The sequence below is a fragment of the Diplotaxodon limnothrissa genome, linkage group LG23 (genome assembly GCF_057381915.1).
Source record: "Diplotaxodon limnothrissa isolate DT_005_m linkage group LG23, D_limnothrissa_male_GT1.1, whole genome shotgun sequence".
Taxonomy (NCBI): Eukaryota; Metazoa; Chordata; class Actinopteri; order Cichliformes; family Cichlidae; genus Diplotaxodon; species Diplotaxodon limnothrissa.
This window is the reverse complement of record NC_140617.1, coordinates 26,248,466-26,268,552: the sequence shown is the minus strand read 5'-3', so window position 1 is coordinate 26,268,552 and position 20,087 is coordinate 26,248,466. Positions and strand designations below refer to the sequence as shown.

Here is a 20,087-nt window from a genome sequence, read left to right as displayed (position 1 = left end):
GGGGGAAAAGTGAGGCTTATTTTGTAAATCAAGGTCACGTGTAGACTGAAAAAGGAAAGGAGGTGTACGTGTCCCTGTGGGGAAAAACCAGAGCATCTGGAAATTAATAAGTAAAAAACTACATTTGATTGACATCTTTTATTCTAACGCTTGACTTTTCCTCCACCTTTTCTTCTTCCTGCTTCTCTTCTTCGCCCACTGCCCATCAGGGTTAAAATGGTAGATGTTGTGTCACCAAGTACAATGCCATCAGAAACTGAGGTGCATGTGGCGAGGAGCTTTCTCACCAAGATTTTGCGAAGCTCTATGAGGTACCATCCAGTTAGCTTGTGTCTGGCTGTGTTTACTGGTAGTTTCTTGGTGGACCTACATGGCGTCAGATCATTGTGCTTTGTGTTCTTTTGTAGTAGTTTAATGTGTATGGTGCTAGCTGTCCAAGTATCTTTAGTTTACTTGCACATTTGTGTCTGTCATCAGTTCTGTGATGTGGGAATTACCAGATTTTACACGTACAGCGCATTAACATGACTTGCTTGCATGGTTTTCTTGTGGTTTGATATGTTGTGGAAAAATTAATGTCTATGATCCTTTTTCAACATGCTCTCCAGGAAGAACCGCTTCAAGGGGTACGTGCATGTTTGATGTGAGCAAAATTACACTGTGAAGCTGTCGATTTACCTTTGTGGAGTCTTACCTATCAAGGTACTGATGATGTTTAAAATAGGGTTTGCAGGCCTGAGGCACACAGTGAGCACCCCCCCCCCCCCCCCCCCCCCCCCAACAAATAATTAGTTGTTATTCGAGATCACAAATGTGTTACTAAAAAATAAAAAAAAATTTCATCTGCAAAAGTTGCTCTTTGCAGTTTAAACAAACAGCATATCTGAATATTAGGAATGATCATGATTTTTAATTATTCAAATATTCATTAAACTTCAAGTCACTGAGTGCCCTGTCATTCTAGGTGTTGTTGTGATATTGTTAACTATGAAAATGTTTCCTATCATGTGTTTGTCAATCTGCTTCTACTTTTCATAGCTTTTCCTATTAATTAGTATGGACAATAGAAATGAAACATAGCAGGTTTTTTTTATTTTATTGTAGAAAATGTATTTTAAGAAAAATATTAGCTCGTACTGAATCTGATGGCAGCGACACGTTTCAACAAACATAGGACGGGGTCATGTTTACCACTGTGTAGCATCCTCTCTTTTTTTAACAAGTCTACAAACATCTGGGAATTGAGGAGACCTACTTCTGGACTTTTGTCCTTGATATGCAAGGCCTTCCCTGAAAAAGACGTCAGGCATATGTTGCTCTAAAACTTGTAGATACCTTTTAGCACTGCTGGTGGCTTTCCAGATGTGCAAGCTGCCAGTTTTCATTTAAAAGTATAGTTAATAACATTACATTTTTGAATATCTCTCATAGAGATATGAGAAAGACAACAGAGCTATTAAAATATTAAGACCCCACTCAGTCATTATAGTCAACACAATAGCTTGGTCACTTCAGTGTTAAGTTATAGCAAATATTAAACAATATGTAAGTATATTTTCTCTAGAAATATATATTTTCCCCTGGTTTTGCTATCGCCTGTTAAGATGTAAAATGCTAGTACTTCCAGAGAGTGCAACTACAACCAACAAAACTGGTTGCCAGCCATCATTGAATAACATCCCACTACTCGCTATCAGGCATCCGACCGCTAAATCATATATGGTGCTGTGAGATTAGATTCTGCTGACGATTTTAGCTGTCAAAAAGTGTCACTGAAAGAGGAACTCATTCAAAAAAATGATTAAAACGTGGGTGCAGAGCAAACGCTGCCAGGTCACAAGTCTGCTACAACTACAGTTATTAATTTTAGTGTTTTTGGACAGTGTAGCTATATAATTCTTACCAGTTCTTTGTAAATATTTGTGTAATGGTGCCATAAATTTTATCTAATGATCATGGGTTGTTTTGTTTGTTTTTCCTTGCATTTCTGTGGATTGGAGTAATAAGACTATTTACACTGTTTAAAATACTCTATTGTCCTGAAACGATTGAATACACAGTGGTATCAGGGGGAAGGATTTGGATGATGGTGGCCTGCAAAGCCCATGAAGAAATGTTAACCTGTAGAACTCAGTGAACTCTTGTCTTCTATGAAAGAATTTGAGAAAGAGTATTGAGAAATTGTTTGCTGTGCTTCTGCTTTGCAGGAAGAATGACCCAGGCTCACGTCCTCATTCCTGGTATGCCTCGAAGCTGACAGAGGAGGAGCCTCCTGAGAGAGAGGCTACCCAAGCCCCAGTCTGGCAGCCAAAGCATGAAGCAAGGTGAGCTTTTTTGGTGGTTTACCTTGTCTTTAGTAGACAGATCACAATATTTTTTTCTTATCATCCCCTCCAGGCCCAAAGAGTCGTCCACTCAAGGAGATCAGAACATTCAGCATCAGCAAACCAGTCAGATCAGTTCAGTGAAAAACATGGAGAAACTTGAGCGTCCCTCACATCCCTACCCAGCAGGTCGTCTTTCCCCAAATAAATACACCAGCAGTGCTGAGCCAATCTGTGGACTGGGACCAGGCAAGAGGGACTCTGGGTTTAGCTGCTTCTCAAGTGGCTCCAGCCCCCCTGTTCATGACCTTAATGCATCTGGTAGAAAGGGAACAAGCACTGAAAGCATTTTCTTCAAGGGTGTTCACAATGAAGGACCTCAGCAGAATGAGCGGCCCAGATATCTGCAGCCAACACTGGGGAACGGAGGCTGGAAGGAGCAGCCAGCATCTCGTGTTTCCATTGCAGGGAGACCCAACGTAGGCCCAGTGTGGCAGGTACCAGACAGGAAAAAGTCTCAGTCTCCTCCTCCGCCACCTCCTCCCCTGCGTAGTGACAGTTTTGCAGCTACAAAGGTGTTTCCATACTCTGAAGGTCCAGCAAAAAGCCACGGCACATCATTTGAAAAACTGCCAGAAAGTAACCACCACAATGGCATCAGATCCCATCAGGAGAAATCCTCAGAAACCAGACGTAGCTTCAACCCAATACCTGCCAAAGACTTCCTCCATCCAAACATGCCGGCTGATTACAACCACAACCAGCTCAACCCCAACAAACACTTCTCTTTGTCCAGCAGTGATGTCAGACAGTTTCATTACACCCAACCACCTGCCCACCAGAGGCAGTTCAGTGATGAAAGTCCCTTCTACTTCCTGCAGACTGGAAAGGCTCCTCCCACCAAGACTCAAAGTGTAGGAAGCTACTACCGCAGCCTCCAGGATCTGCCCACAAATGCTTTCAGCCGCAGGCAGATGCCGCACTCTGCAGCATCCATGGTAAGCACTGCTACAAACCCAAACCTGGAGAGTGGAGGGCATAAGAGATACTACGGTCTTGCAAGTAAGACTGCGCAGTACAAGGCTAGGCAGGGCAAAACTGAAAGCCGGATGACAGAAACAGAGAAACACCACTGGGTGAACAGCAATGAAACAGGGTACCCAAGTTCTCTGAAGACTAACACTAAGGCAAAGTACTCACTGCCTCAGTCCCAAATACCTTATATTGAAAATAAGGAATGCCATACCCATTCCCACTTTGGGAATGGACTTCACTACAACCACCAGACCTCTGAAATTTCTGTTCAAAGACGTAGTCCAGAGGATACTGCAAAGAGAGGTGAAGGTCACACTAATGACATGAAAATACAGTTTCCAGTACATCAAGTCAAAGATCACAAGGCTAATCTTCCAAGACATCAAGACCCATGGGTCCCTCAAGAAGACCAACGAATAACCGCCCTGAAAACTCCACTCCTCCACTCCCTGACTCTGGAAAACAAGACTCTGGCAGCAACAACCACAACTGTCTTGTCCACCCAGGACACCAGTGACACCATGGCTGCTAGCAGTGGAAAAGCAAATCGCCGCAGTGACCGTTATGCCACCACCCTTCGGAAAGAGATCCAGCAGAAGCGAGCCCAGCTGCAAAAGAGCCGCAGTGCTGCAACTCTGACTTGTGATGCAGAGGATGAGGATGCAGAGGAATGGAGATCTATGGAAGCTTCTGCATCTTCTGCTGCTTCCTATTCAAATACTTACAAGGACCACCTGAAAGAGGCGCAGGCCAGGGTCCTCCAGGCCACTTCCTTCCAGAGACGAGACCTAGAACCCCAGGGACCAGAGGCCTCTGTGCTTAAAACCTCAAATGGGCGCACTAGAGGACGTAAGCGATGTCAACTGGCAAAGAGGACGCACTCGTTTTCAGAGCCTGACAAAATAGACAAAGTGGGAGTGGAAGGAGAATCCCAAGCAGGCTCATTTGGTGAGCGGAGGAAGTTCTTTGAGGCGAAACCAGCCTTTTCCAGGCCTGTACTGAAGTCAAGTCAGAGTGCAAACTCGAACACAGACCTGGATGAGTCGGGCAAACCCCAAGAGAGAGCACCTTCTATAGGGTCTGTTGAGCCTCCTCCATCCACAGACCCCAACCACCTCAACCCTGGACATAACGAAGTCTTACTAGAGCAGCAGAGGCTCGGAACATTTGCTGAGTATCAGGCCACATGGAACAAGCAGAAGAAGTCATCGGAAGGCAAGACGCAAGGGCGGTATCACTCAGCGGAGAATATCTTAGATGCAGGTGCAGAAGAGAAGGCCATCTGCATCCATGAGAGATCCAGATCTTCGCCTTCTGCAGACTTCTATACACAGGTGAACAAGATTAGGATGGTTTTTATATTCTAGACCACCAAACAACAAAAAAGTATAAAAGTAGGTTGGAAGATAACCTTAAGTTGTAAAGCATATTTGGTTGTTGGTTAGGTTTGGGCAACTAAAAAGTCCTATTTAAGATAAGGGAAAAATGGAGTCACAGTTATAAGAAGCCTTTATGACACTACTCTTGAGAAGTAAAAATATGCACAACAAATACCCTAAAGTGTACTAAGTATTTAAATGAGCAAACTGATGCTGATGTTTTCAATGAATGGCACACTAAACTTCACCTTCTTATTGCAGAAAATTCCTTCTTCTTGGAGAGACACTCAGGCCCAAAAGGGCAGTTTAGCTACCAGGTAAGATTAACTTTTGATTGGACTACTAATTTACAGATTAATATACTAATGTACCACTAATATACAAAAAACAGCACTGGGTTTTGATTCACGAATCATTCACTGCGTCTACAGTTAGAGTACTGTGCAGGTCTTGAGACACCTCTCATTTCTTTATATTTTGCTAGAAAAATGGAAGCTATGTACAGCAATTTAGTGAAGCATGTGTGAACTGCAGTATATTAAGCCAAAACAAAATATTATTTTCATGTCTTTAAGTCGTCTTCAGGAATAGTTCTCCAGGCTTCTTGAAGGACATTCAAAGCTCTTCTTTGGATGTTTCTGCCTTTTGTTCTGTTCTCTGTCAACATGATCTCACACTGCTTCAGTAATGCTGAGGTCCGGGCTCTGGGGAGGCCGATCCATGACTGATGGTGTTCCACTGTGTGTTTTTCTATCCACGTATGCTTTTACTGCATTAGCAGTGTGTTTGGGATCATTCACATGCTTGAAAATAAAGCTGTTGTTAATCAGATGTTTTCCAGATGGTATTGCATGGTGGATCAAAATCTGATGATACTTTTCTGTGTTCATAATTCATCAATTTTGCCAAGTTCTCCAACAATAGTGAGTAGACACTGTTGTGTCACACTGACGACATTTGGACCAAAACATGTCCAATTTGGATTCATCACTCCATTAGACCTGTTCCGACTGATTTTCAGTGCAGTTCTTGAGCAATTGTGCATACCTCAGCTTTTTCTCCCTGTTTCGTTTCTTTGAGAATGGCTTCTTGAAAGCCAATGTCCAAAGAAAAACTTTGACTGACCTTCAGACCACAAGAAGACCACTTTTAAAAATTACAAAAAGCCTGGCTTATTTAAATCCAAATGCAAATGAATAAGGGGTGGCTGCAGACTTTTCTAAACATTTCTTCTATGTTCACCAACTCCTATAATGTGTTTAGAGGAATACTCATTACTTTGCAGTGGGACATTTGACAGGAAGAAATATCTGTTTAGTTTCATATAAATGTGGAATTTATCCAGTCTGTGACATTTCAGTGCAGAAAGAACTGCTCTCAGTTTCTCCTCTCAGGCTTCCTGAGCTGAAGTGATCACTTTCAGTCAAACTAGAACCTTTTTTTTTTAACTTTATCTTTTGCTATTGAAGCTCAGGTTTGGGTGAATAGATTCTCCTCAGACTCCAGTCGTCAACTACACCCTTATTTACAAAACGTGTCTGAAGCTACTGTGGATTTACAGTGGGTGGAGAGGGTATCAGTTTATCCGTAAGCTGCTGCTGACAAAGAACACTTATCTGCTGCATACATGATCAGTAATCCTCCGCATTCACTCCTTTTGTTGATGTGCTGCCTGGTATGCAAGGTGGGATATAAACACCTTTAAGAAAAAAGGGAAATTCAAACTCATCTTTCAGCGTAATATTGACTCAGAGGTGTAAGCCAAAGTGATGCTCAAATTCTTTCTTTCTAGTGTTACAATATGCACTTTTTTCTTTTGTTGTATTGGATTTTTCCACATTTACTCTTTTATTTATCCCATCGAACTGTGTATATTAAATGGAAAAAGCAACAAAACATCCTACATTTTTAAAATTAACGTGTTAGATATCTAATAATACCATATTCTTCTAAACATGTTTAGATATTTTAGCCTGTTATGTGAATAATGTTCCTTAAAACTGTCAATCCCTGAAAATATATCTGCAAATATAAAAAGCATGCACTGCAATCTAACAGCATATGCATCAGAGCTCTTTTTAAGCTCAGTGATGAGCTGCAGGATGCTGGTTTTTGATACGTGAAAGATGGGAAGAACAGGTTTTGGAGGGTCCGAGTCCTATAAAAGCTTTAAGATTTGGTGCTGGAGCCCTGGAAACATTTCAGTGGTTATTGTAATTATTCCCTGCCCCTAACTGTGGACTAGCTCCCTTGTAATCCAAGCTCTGTGTTTGGTTTTCACACTCGTGGTTCGGGTGTCGTGAACTGTAATAGACTCACTCAAACCACACCTGTGAACCTCAAAGTCATCAGTAATATTACTCAAATGCACCAGGTGAACAGGTTCTTCTGAACTTTGTATCCATGTAACCTGATGTAAACCTGCCCCAGGGTCTCGTCCCAGTCAGATATGCCAGAAACACCTCACCCAAGAGGGATGAATTTTGCACAAGTTGCTCCATATAAGATCTGATGAATTGTTTAACCAGCTGAGAACTTTAGAATATTTAATTAAGAAATATTGTGAATACTTTCCCAGTGATCAGCCCTTTACATACAAAATTGACATGATGTTTTCCTGCATACTTTCATAAGTACAGGAGAAATCCATATGAAATTGTGAAGGCAATTTTACACCCACTCCAAGTGTCACAATCTAAAGATAAAATCTGTTTTTTCCATAGCTCCATATATAGTTTCATCAGCACAACTGCAGCAGTTTAATGTCTGTGAAGCGTTTGTTCCCCTTTTTTACTTGTTTTCTCATAATTCAGTGGAGAAAACTTCAGAAGGTGTGTTTTGGTTAAACTTTCAAGGCTCATATCACCATGTGGGAGAGGTGTCTGCTCATAACAAGACAGGGGGGAGACCTTCATGATTATTAATTTAGAAAATGAGCTGTTTTAGGCATTTATCTATCTGTCCAACTAAAAATAGGAGAATAAACTGTATTAACTCTATTTTTTTTTAATATTGTTGCAGAGTTGTTTTTTTGCTCAGACATGTGGTTCAATCATCCTGATAAACCTCATATTGATGCCCAGTTTCTTCCCAGAACTGACCAAAAGGAGGCAGCACATATTTTAACATTCCTGAGAGATGTGAACTGAAAATGTCTGAATCATCGTGTTGGAGATGAAATGAATTGATGTATTTTTAAGCCATGTGATGTTTGATATTCCTCAGGTGCTTATGATGAGGTTTGTCTTTATTTTGACCCCTAGAGTGAAGTCGGAGAGTCGGAGTTATGAGCCTGACAACAGCCCACAGCTGGTCGAGGGCCCCTCCCCAGGGTTCCCTGACCAAAGGACAAATCCCGCTGCCATTCCCGCCCACACCACACTGTCCTCCGGCCCTCGCAGCCTCAGCCCCAGCCCTGGTTCCAAGCACCCAGCCCAGCCGCCACAAACCCAGTGCCTCCTGCCGCCACCCAGGCCCCATTTAGGCCTAGAAACCACATCCTCCTCCCAGGAATTCCTCGCTGGCGCCCAGGCAGACCCGGCTGGAGTCCAGCCTCTGTCCAGCGCTGCCTCTGACACCCAGCACCATGCTGCCACCTCCACTGCCGCTGCTGATCAGGTCTCCTCTGCTGGCCCCGCCTCGGCCAGCTCCCCTCGCCTCAGAGAGATGTCCTGTGCAGACGAGAGCAAAGCAGCTCAAGGACATGAAGTGAAGGAACAGCCGGCTTCACCTTCTCCTTCCTCATCCCCTCTCTCCTCCTCCACCTCCTGCACGGCCCCTCTGCCTCTTCCCGTGCCCGATGGAGCACGGTCCCCCTCGCCACATTTTGCGCCACTGAGGCTGACCGACAGACCGCCCGCCGCGTCTGTGCAGAATGACTCACTGCTCAGGTAAGCAGCTTAACCTCTCTGCCTCCTTGTTACGTAAAGTTCCTCCTTCCCTGTTCCCAGAGGAAGAGGCTTTGAGGAGCAGCTTTAGGTAAACAAGTCCAGGAGGGAACGTGAGATTGAAAACATGACAACAGCGCACAAACAAAAGATAAATAACGACCGAAGCGGTGACGTAGCCGCTCTGCCAGCAGCTGTGGATGCAAAAAAGTGCTCACAGAATCAGACCGGAGGCTGTAATTTTCTCAATGCCACATGAAAGCTCTGACCTTTGATTTCCACTCAAGTTCAGCTGAGCGATTCTTCCTCCAGTTAGAAACTCGCTTTATATAAATCTCTCCCTCATGTTTCAGCTTCTTTTAATCAGTTGAAGTTTAATATTATTTGTTGTCATCCATCTTATCTAGAAAATTTACCTTGTAATGACAAATGTCATCATGTTGTTGCAAATTGTGTCATGATGTAGTTACCTGTACCTTTGTTTATTACCCTCATAATGGTTTAAGGGCTGTGTCCCCCACATCATTTGTTCTCTTTAAATGATGCTGTTAAAGACCAGTCTTAGGATTAATACCAGAAACTGCTCTGAGAGCTGTAATTATTGAACTACATGTCCCATAATAATTGTAGGACTGAGGATGCACTTTTGAAACAGGAACCTGAAAATAGTGGGAAAAAAACAATTATTATGCGTATTATTCAGCAGATCAAACCTTTTGCCATTTTGCTTTTACAGCTGGTCTTCGTCTGAATAGATATTTCCAGATTGTCTTTGTAATTTGTTTTTAGCTTTGCAGGCGATCAATCTGAATCCGAATACTTTATTAATCCTTAAAGAAAATTATGTGGCTACAGTTGCTCCAAGACAACAACATTAACAGACTGAACTAAATTAAATAAATAAATATATTACAAAGTTTACAAAATATAAGAAATAGCTCTAATATATATACAAATAGCTCAGTTATAAATATCCAGAATATTAAAGAGATCCTGTGTCGTTCAGTGGTGAATTATGGGTAATCTCAGTCTTGTACTGAGCGTGAGCATGTGACTGGCCAGCATGTCATGGAGGGGTTGAGAGGTATTGTCCTTATCTTGGACAACATCCGCCTCTCCAACACCATCTTAAGGGAACCGAGCTCCATCCCCACAACATTACTGGCCTTGCATCTGCGACCCTCAACCTGCTGCCACAACATGCAGCAGCATAGAGGACGGCACTGACCACAACAGACTCATAAACAGACTCACACTTTCTTGTTATAAAGCACTGCGCCCCCTCATTTCTTTATATTTTGCTTCCAAACAGCCAGACTTTCCTGTTATTTTTTTAAAGTGGTTTTGAGTAATAGTTCTCAAGGCTTTCTGAAAGTAATTGGCTGTTTTTTTCACTCATTTTCAGTCTGGTTCTTGTACCTGACCATTTTCAGAGTTATATTGGTCAAGCTATTTAAAGCGGACCTAAAAATAATTTCTTTATTCAATTTATGAAAAATTTTAAACATAAGACAGTTTGACAGATTTAAAATAGTATTTTATTTGATTCCCAAAGAAATATTAGCACAAAATTGGCATGTCTCAGCATGATGTGCAGTGAGTCCTTGAACAAAATGAGGAAACTGGACAAATGGAGGACAAAATTAAGAAGCGTCAGGCCTAAAAACTATCTACAGCAGATGAACAGTATCTGAAAGTCGTGTCTGTAAGAAACAGGAAAAAATCAAGCAAAGGCCTGGAACCTTCAGGAAGCCTGGAGAACTATTCCTGAAGACAACTTAAAGAAATGAGTTCAGACTGTGCTGAAGAATAAAGGTGGTCACACCAAATATTGAGGTTTGCACAGTGCTGTACCTTCAGACTTGAACTTCTGTGTGTGTTGTTGTTGTGTTAGTTTCTTGATGGTTGACCACCTCGTGTATGACTTTCTGTTTTGTTTACGGGCTCTGTCTTTTGGTTTGTTCGCCTCACCTGGTGTTTTAAGTTTGTATCTCCGCCTCTGTGAACTTTATTTTGAAATACTTAAAAGTAATCTCGCAGATCAGACACATTTAAGCTGATCAAAGGAGGTGGAAAAAGAAGAAACACCAGGCACCACCTTTTTCTTCCTCATCCCAGTCCTGCTCGTAGATGGCTGCTCTGCTTCTTTCCACAGGAGATTTCGTTTGGTCTCCTTCACCACTGTTTGACACTCATACTCGATGTATGGTTTCTCAGAGGTCTGTCAGCTCGCTCGTGTTTGCTATAGTCGAGCATTCACTGCAGACCAAAACCACCACCAGGCCACCAGGAAATCAGTCTCTGAGGCCTGGGATGGAATCAAATTTCTGGCCTGAAATATTGTTTCAGTCTACCCTGGAGCCATGTCTTCTCACATGGAAGATTTGTAACATCAGATTTCTTTTTAGTCTTTGAGAATGAAAGTCAAACTAATTTAAAGGTGCCAGAGAGGAAACCAAACAAAAAGGTAGAGTCAGTAAACAATTTCGAATTTGGTAGTAAAATGCCTGGAAAGCTAAATATAAAGAAGCGTAATAAAGGATCCAGTAATTGGGGGTGGGGGGGGGGGGGGCACACAGGGGAAACAGATACAAGGACTGTATGTGAAAGATGGAAGTAGCCACCCAAACCCTTTTGTCTGTACAGGCCTTGAGCTCAGCGCTTGACCATTTGACTGTCACCAGCTAACGACTGAGCATGCTCTATTTTATCACAACAGTAATAATGGTTTACAAAATAAAGTCGCCACCTGCTGGCTGTTAGAAAACATGCAGTTTTAAGGCCCCTCCAGACTGACCTGATCTGTGCATGTAAATTTGGTTACTGGCCACTTGGGCACAGGTTCAAGAGGAGGAACAGAGCAAAGGGATGAAGTATAAGTGACAGGAACGATAAAGAAAACTACATACCACACTGTCACACAAGAATCTCTAAATAAAGGTCGTGACAGTCAATTTTAATAATTACAGGTATTCTAATGTTAATATTAAGACTGGTGGGTGAATGATGTGGGTGATTTAGTGCTTAAAACATTATCAAACTAAAAATTTAAAAAAGGATGAGGAGACGTACATTTTCCAGCGTTGATCCTATTGTGATTCTTTTTCAGGTCAGATAGCGAATCAAAGCGCCCCGCAGTGATGGACGTTAGCGGTCAGGTGAGGAAAGTCCCCGTGAGGATCATTCACGCTGAGACCAGCACAGGACGCGAGGGTCGAGCCTACCTGCCTCAGAACAGCGGGTCCTGCAGCCTGTCCGAGCTGCCACCACGCACCCCTTCCCTGGGCGCCGCGGAGCGCTTGTCCTCATCTCGGTTCAGCACCTACAACCGCCAGGCGGCACAGGAGTCAGCCCCCGAGACCAGTTCACCTGGGCCCCAACATTCAGAGGAGGACGCCAAGAGAGAGGAGCTGGTGAGGGACATTATGGGTAAAGACAAGTCTCTGGTGGACATACTGGACCAGAGTGGCAGGAAGACCACCATGGACCTGATGGAGGGGCTCTTCCCACCAGAGGAGGAGATCCTGGAGGGGGCCCAGCAGCGCAGGAAGGCCTCAACTGGATCCAGACTGCTCACATCGTCCCCCAGGAGCACAGACAGGTGGGACACTGCAGCAGGAAACATTTAAAATGAAACCTTTCTATTCAAAATGTGCATTTTGTGATTGGAGTAACAGTAAGTGGATCTAGAAAGGCTGATTTTACACACAAGATAACAGCTGTTTCAACAAGCTTATTGAGGAGATTAAACAGTGTGTTTCAGACAGAGGATAATCTGAGTCCAACTTTGAGATAAATTACAATTATTCCTAACTGTAATCATGCAAAGCTACCCTAGTAGAGTCCAGGTATAAAAGTGAACTGCTGGAGAATGAAGCGGCCACTGCAAGGCTGATTTTCCATTTGCCAGACTAGCCTGCCCTCTGTTGGACAAGTGTTGCAATTTCGATTTCTCCACTTTCCTCGAAATCATAATAATAATAACTTTATTATTACAGCACTCTTCAAAACAGAGTTACAAAGAGCTTCACAGTTAAAATAAAAGCTGGACATTGTAGATAAGTGTACATGTTAAAACATACAGACACATGCATACATACATGCATAGGGCTGTGCGATATGGCCAAAATCTCATACCCCGATATAAGAATTCTATCATCCCGATAACGATATAAATCACAAAAATGTAACATTTTCTGTAAATTCTGTGAATCTCGGGCAGCTGGACTTTCGTGAAGTGTTTCCAGCTGCGCGTCGTGTACCTGCAGTCGAGTGTTTTAACCGATGCATGAAACTATACATTTTTAGACACAAGTTGTAACGGCCGCTGTTTTCTTTGTGAGTATTTATTACACGGCGTGCTGCGGGGAAAAGTCTGTTCTAACGTTTGAGTCTAAGGTTTATTTTTTAACACCTGGCGGCTCTTTTTTGCTTCTCATCCGTAAATACTCTGCATACTCTTTCAAGTGATTCAGTTTATTTTGAAAAGTCTAAACAGGATCTTGGGCTTTATTGTGAAAGGTTTATGTGGAACATAAACAAGCGGACACGCGATGCTGTAACCACAAAGCATAAAGACAGGCGCTTGTCCGTCAGTAGTGTGGTTATATTAAATATAAGAAAAAGAGAGAAGTTTAAGAAATTAACATAGCCACTAATCAAACGAATCAAACCATCAAAACGAAAAAATATTGCCGTAAACAGCTTATTTTGCGACACCACGAAACAAACGATAGCATAAAATGAAACGATAGACGTTTTTATATCGTTATCCGATATATATCGTTATATCGAACAGCCCTATACAGTGGGGCAAAAAAGTATTTAGTCAGCCACCGATTGTGCAAGTTCCCCCACTTAAAATGATGACAGAGGTCAGTAATTTGCACCAGAGGTACACTTCAACTGTGAGAGACAGAATGTGAAAAAAAAATCCATGAATCCACATGGTAGGATTTGTAAAGAATTTATTCGTAAATCAGGGTGGAAAATAAGTATTTGGTCACCTCAAACAAGGAAAATCTCTGGCTCTCACAGACCTGTAACGTCTTCTGTAAGAAGCTTTTCTGTCCCCCACTCGTTACCTGTATGAATGGCACCTGTTTGAACTCATCATCTGTATAAAAGACACCTGTCCACAGCCTCAAACAGTCAGACTCCAAACTCCGCCATGGCCAAGACCAAAGAGCTTTCGAAGGACAGCAGGAAAAGTATTGTAGACCTGCACCAGACTGGGAAGAGTGAATCTACAATAGGCAAGCAGCTTGGTGTGAAAAAATCAACTGTGGGAGCAATCATCAGAAAATGGAAGACATACAAGACCACTGATAATCTCCCTCGATCTGGGGCTCCACGCAAGATCTCATCCCGTGGGGTCAAAATGATCATGAGAACGGTGAGCAAAGATCCCAGAACCACACGGGGGGACCTGGTGAATGACCTGCAGAGAGCTGGGACCAAAGTAACAAAGGTCACCATCAGTAACACACTACAACGGCAGGGAATCAAATCCCGCAGTGCCAGACGTGTTCCGCTGCTGAAGCCAGTGCATGTCCAGGCCCGTCTGAAGTTTGCCAGAGAGCACATGGATGATACAGCAGAGGATTGGGAGAATGTCATGTGGTCAGATGAAACCAAAGTAGAACTTTTTGGTATAAACTCAACTCGTCGTGTTTGGAGGAAGAAGAATACTGAGTTGCATCCCAAGAACACCATACCTACTGTGAAGCATGGGGGTGGAAACATCATGCTATGGGGCTGTTTTTCTGCCAAGGGGACAGGACGACTGATCCGTGTTAAGGACAGAATGAATGGGGCCATGTATCGTGAGATTTTGAGCCAAAACCTCCTTCCATCAGTGAGAACTTTGAAGATGAAACGAGGCTGGGTCTTCCAACATGACAATGATCCAAAACACACCGCCCGGGCAACAAAGGAGTGGCTCCGTAAGAAGCATTTGAAAGTCCTGGAGTGGCCTAGCCAGTCTCCAGACCTCAACCCCATAGAAAATCTGTGGCGGGAGTTGAAAGTCCGTGTTGCTCGGCGACAGCCCCAAAACATCACTGCTCTCGAGAAGATCTGCATGGAGGAATGGGCCAAAATACCAGCTACTGTGTGTGCAAACCTGGTAAAGACCTATAGTAAACGTTTGACCTCTGTTATTGCCAACAAAGGTTATGTTACAACGTATTGAGTTGTATTTTTGTTATTGACCAAATACTTATTTTCCACCCTGATTTACGAATAAATTCTTTACAAATCCTACCATGTGGATTCATGGATTTTTTTTTTTCACATTCTGTCTCTCACAGTTGAAGTGTACCTCTGGTGCAAATTACTGACCTCTGTCATCATTTTAAGTGGGGGAACTTGCACAATCGGTGGCTGACTAAATACTTTTTTGCCCCACTGTACATGCATGTTTCAAACTATAACAACAAATGAAGGAGAACAGATTAAGAAAACACTAACCTATAAAAATGAGTTTTTAGCATTCACTTAAAACAAATAACAGAGTCAGCCAACATTATTGAAGGATGTTGTACAAAATCACATTTAGTAAACAAAAACATATTTGTCTAGACTGTTGCTGGCTACTTTTTAAAGCTATTTGTGGCAAAAGGCCTTTCCTATACTAATAAAATGCAGTTATGGTCAGGAGTTTCTATCCACTCATCATGGGTGTGAATGTCATGGTAATTTGGTGCTTTAAAGGATTTCTTTGAACTGTTCCTTTCAGGGATGGAATCATTGTACAGCATATATCTTTAATGACTTTAAAAACAACAACTCAACAAAAAATACATTAAAGCTCAAACATAAACCTACACTTCCAATCATTTTTGGTAAAATATCCCTTAACAAGTTGTCCCTGGATCAAATGCTTTAGGTAGCCATCAGTAAGGTTCTAGTATAATTCTGGCTGATATTCGATCACTCTTCTTGTCAGAATTTGTAGAGTTAATTTAAATTGGTTTATTTCCAGCACAGATCAAGCTTTTAAATGTAGTCCAGAAATTGGTTTGGGGTCGGGGCTTTGTGAAGGCTGTTCCAGTAGCTTAATGTTAGCCTACTTTATCCATCCAAAACCAGTTTTGATGTGTTTGGGATCATTGTCCTGTTGAAACAACTGTGTCCAAGTTTCAACCATCTAGCTGTTGATCTGAGATAAAGTCGAAGAATGTGGAGGTAGTCCTCCTCCTCCTTCATTATTCCATCCACTCTGTGCAACGCACCACTGGCACCAACACAGCACCAACACAGCACCAGAGCATGATGCTACCACCACCATGCTTGACAGCTGGTACAGTGCTCTTAGGTTTGAAAGCCTCAGCTTTATTCCTCCAAACATACCTTTTGTATTTGTGGACAAACAGCTCAAACTTTGTCTTGTTTGACTACAAAACATTTCTCTAGAAGACATTTGGGTTGGGAAGATTTCATTCGAGCTTAAAGGTGTTAATTTGTCAGATTTCCTGGTCAGCACCCTCTTGAATCTTGAATCTCAATCCATGACGATGTAAAACTGGCTGTATTGTGGACAGTAATGCTGGTGTTTCATCAGTTTCCAGTTCATGGTAGGATTGAGCCTTGGTGGTTTCTGGGTTGTTCCTGAATATCCTAACCGATTTCCTCTCATCTGAGGATGACAGCTTGTGTCTTTATCCACACTTTTACAAAGTTGTGACATATCTAAATAACTTTTCTTAAGTTCAATTGTTTGAACTGATGATCGCTTGAACATACCGAATGTTTTTATATTTTGGTGTCATGACCAGAAGAGTTCCAGTTGAGGACTTCGAAGATTTTGGGTGCAGACGTGCAGTGTCAGTAAAAGTTGTGTCAGAGTGTTTGTGTTTGTCCTTGTGCATTTCAGAAGGGAGGAGGAGGAAGTGTCTGTGTCAGCAGCCGCCTCACTAGTCCCCAGCTCCTCCTACTATAACACGTCCGCTCCTAAAGCTGAGCTCCTCATCAAGATGAAGGACATGCAGGAGCAGCTGGAGGAGCAAGACTCAGAGGATGAGCTGGATGTTGATCTGGTCAATAAAAAGGTAAAATATGCCCACTTTATGTTTTATTATGCATGCCATTCTGCCATCCTAAAGTAGTAAATGGATTGTTTTTATGTGTCTACTTCATCAACTTCAGCAAGAGCTGATCTCCAGCCTTGCGAAAAAGCTGGAGGTGCTCCGGGAGGCAAGGCAGAGCCTGCAGGAGGATGTGGAGGACAATGAGGCTCTGGGCCGTGAGGTGGAGGCCATCGTGCAGCGCGTCTGTCAGCCCAACCAGCTCGACAAGTTCCGCATGTTCGTGGGAGACCTGGACAAGGTGGTGAGCCTGCTGCTGTCACTGTCGGGCCGGCTTGCCCGGGTGGAGAACGCCCTCAACAGCCTGGAGGATGAAGCACCACCAGAAGAGAAGGTAACCCCAGACACTGTCCACCAAATCGACTGCTTCCCTCAGCTTTATGGAAGTTTACACTAAGTTTTAGGACTTTGTTTAGCTCTTAATTTTATAGTTTTGTTTATGTGTATTTCACAGCACATTTATTGTTTGTAGTTTACAAATATGAACACGTCTGAAAAAGATGAAAAGCTTTGAGCTAATCTATTTAATCATCCCTCCTGAAGCCCAGTGACAGAACAGCAGCTGCAATAACAACAGTACAGTAAAACAATCTTTACCTTCTGTTTATGTTCATAAAAAATGCTAATTGAATTCACTTAACATACAAAACACTGTATTTGTCCATGGATGCCAAACGTGTAGTTTAATAATGTATGTATGTGTACCTTAATAATGTATGAACATTTTAGTTCACAGTACTGTGCAAAAGTCTTGAGCCAACCCACATTTCTTTACATTTTGTTTCCATGGATCCAGACTTTCTCTGAAGGGTTTAGCAGGCTTTCTGAAGGTCATTCTGGATATTGGCTTCATTCATTTTTACTTAGTCCTTTACTTTAGTCCTTGTACCTGACCTGACGTAAAAAAAAAAAAAAACTAAAACAAAAACAAAAAAAAAACAGAACAAAAGGCAGAAACATCCTAAGCTTTGAATCCTTCAAGAAGCCTGGAGAACTATTCCTGAAGATTACTTAAGACTACTTAAAGAAATGACAAGAAAGTAGACTGTGCTGAAGAATAAAGGTGGTCACACCAAATATTGACTTTCAAGCTCTTAGTATTGCACAAAGACTCTGTTTTTGCCTTATCTGCTGTATTTACATGTATGTTTGCATGTTTCAATAAATCACTGCATATATTTCCTATTTTTCTAACAAATGTAAAGAAATTGCACAGTACTGTACCTCTCTGCTGTTATGAAATGAGCTCTCTGCAGTAAAAAACAAATGCAAAAGAATAATCATATGACATTATTGTTGTTGGCAGCTTAAATCATAACTGGAATTAAATTCAGGTAATGAATCTACAGTGCAGCAGATATGGCACATAGTTCCCTCAGGAGCTGGCTTTAACTGTGTTTGTCTCCACCAATTTACCTCTAGGACTCTAAATGAAGAATAATCTAGCTTAATGAATGCTGGATTGTGTGAATACGTAACTGCTTCCTAAGAAGTTTTCTGTTTTACTGTTTTTGCTGCACTAAGCAGGTTTAATGTGGTTACATGATCCATAGATGATGTTCTAGATTAATAACTCATATCTGTCCTCCATCAGCAAACCCTGACTGAGAAGCGAAAGCTGCTGATGCGGCAGCACGAAGACGCCAAGGAGCTGAAGGAGAACCTGGACCGTCGGGAACGACTGGTGTCCAGCATCATGGAGGCCCACCTGGACATGGAGAGCCTGGACGACTACAGGCACTTCGTGAAGATGAAGTCTGCGCTCATCATCGAGCAACGCAAGCTGGAAGATAAGATCAAGCTGGGCGAGGAGCAGCTGAAGTGCCTGATGGACAGTCTGCCACTAGAGCAGAGGCCACTGCTCTGAATCAGACAAGAGGATGAACCATGTAGCAGTTTTATATGAACATCTTTGAATTGCGTGTGAGTTTATGACCTCAGCCTAGATTTGATGCTGGTGGAGTTGCTGTTGTTTGTTAAAACCAAACTGAGGAGCCTCAGAAACCAAATCAGACACCAGGATTAGTCAGTTACACCTTAAACAGCTTAGAGTGGACCACCACTGCTCATTTCCAGCTCAAATTGTGATTCTTGGACTCTAATAGAGTAGCTTCACATGACTCACAGGTTAAAATTGTTCCTTTTTTCTGGGCCCTGGTGCAGCACGACAACAGCTGTTTTACCTTCTATATGTCTGACTGGTTGCCCCTCGTAAACAGTGGGTGGGACTTCTCCACGACATAATTTAAAGCAAAGACTAGAAAAAAACTGTCCAAAACCGAGTGTTTGGATCTTTTGGGCCACAGGGATGGCCATACGTAGTATGAACATAAACATAGAGCACATATAACAGGTCCACTTTAAAACTGTGGGGTGTTTTTGATGGTCAGTTTTTACTCAGAAGGATTCGACAAGAACACAAATGTGTTGTCATTTGATTAGTGGAATCATGCCAGGCATGTTTGTCTTGGACATACAGGGCGGCAAGATACCTCTCTGCTTTGGTCTATTTCTCACATTATTTTGCTGCTTAACAGACTTAATTAAAGTCAGTAATAGATAAAACCATTATTGCGTGCAGGTGCTGTATCAGAACTCCCCTTTTGGCAAAATGGGCTCAGAGTGTCAGAACATTACTCGTTACCCAAGCAGAGGCTGACAAATACAGATGAAACCAGAAACCATAGACTGTATATAAAAGATGGGGGACCACAACGTCACCATTTGGTTAGCGAATTTCGCTTATGAAGCCTTAGCTTGAGATTTTTTGGTGTCTTTTATGGGCTCAAAATGTGGTCATAAATATTTTGTACTTGTAAATCGGTTTTGTACTTGTAAAAAAGATTTGTATGCGTAAAAAAGATTTGTATGCGTAAAAAAGATTTGTGCGTGGACTTAGCCCAAAAAACCCCTGCAAGTTACAACTACGAATTTTGACCCTAGTTTTCTTCCTTTAAGCTGATTGGTCAATGTCATGTCAATCACAAATTAAACAATCCAATCAGAGAACAGATGGGTTTGGCTGTCGGAGGGGCGCTTTTTTGAACTGCAGGTCCTTGAAGGGTAATCTCTATATAAATATCTGATAGCAGCTAGGTCCCCTTACTTTCAGCAGCTGTTGAAAGGATAAAGTTGTGGTATATCAGTGGTTAGAAATAACATTATTACTTTAGGATTAGTTTAACACAACGTCAGGGCTGACCCGGGACCATTGCTGTGAGTCACAGTGCGCAGCATAAAAGTCCTTTCACATCAGACACAGGATGTGCTGCTAATGCTAATTGCTAACTAAAAGCAAAGGATCCAGAATTTGTTGCTGGCTGCTGGGCTCTGTGGGTTTTTGCAGCAGTTCTACCTGTACTAGATGCACCTGCT

General features: G+C 42.3%; 1 protein-coding gene across 2 annotated transcripts; it reads left to right on the top strand.

Annotated features, from left to right (window-relative positions):
- The first annotated feature begins 207 nt into the window (after nucleotides 1-207).
- On the top strand, nucleotides 208-18,579 carry LOC146608206 (protein Shroom2-like). 2 transcript variants are annotated; one of them, XM_085347876.1, is made up of 12 exons: nucleotides 217-311; nucleotides 609-626; nucleotides 2,208-2,324; nucleotides 2,398-2,963; nucleotides 3,045-4,693; nucleotides 5,000-5,055; nucleotides 8,002-8,628; nucleotides 11,735-11,938; nucleotides 11,990-12,205; nucleotides 16,502-16,676; nucleotides 16,774-17,046; nucleotides 18,307-18,579. In XM_085347876.1, exons 1-12 carry the CDS (start codon nucleotides 217-219, stop codon nucleotides 18,577-18,579), a joined length of 4,269 nt encoding a protein of 1,422 aa, XP_085204002.1. The 2 variants fall into 2 exon arrangements, with proteins under 2 accessions (XP_085204003.1, XP_085204002.1); XM_085347877.1 differs by having other exon boundaries at nucleotides 208-311; nucleotides 2,398-4,693; nucleotides 11,735-12,226.
- The last annotated feature ends 1,508 nt before the right edge of the window (nucleotides 18,580-20,087 follow it).

Coding starts and splice junctions, on each gene's coding strand:
- LOC146608206 (XM_085347877.1), top strand. CDS start 217: ATGGTAGATGTTGTGTCACCAAGTACAATGCCATCAGAAACTGAGGTG. Junction 12,227..16,501: donor TCCCCCAGGAGCACAGACAG/GTGGGACACTGC, acceptor TGTGCATTTCAG/AAGGGAGGAGGAGGAAGTGT. Junction 17,047..18,306: donor AAGCACCACCAGAAGAGAAG/GTAACCCCAGAC, acceptor GTCCTCCATCAG/CAAACCCTGACTGAGAAGCG.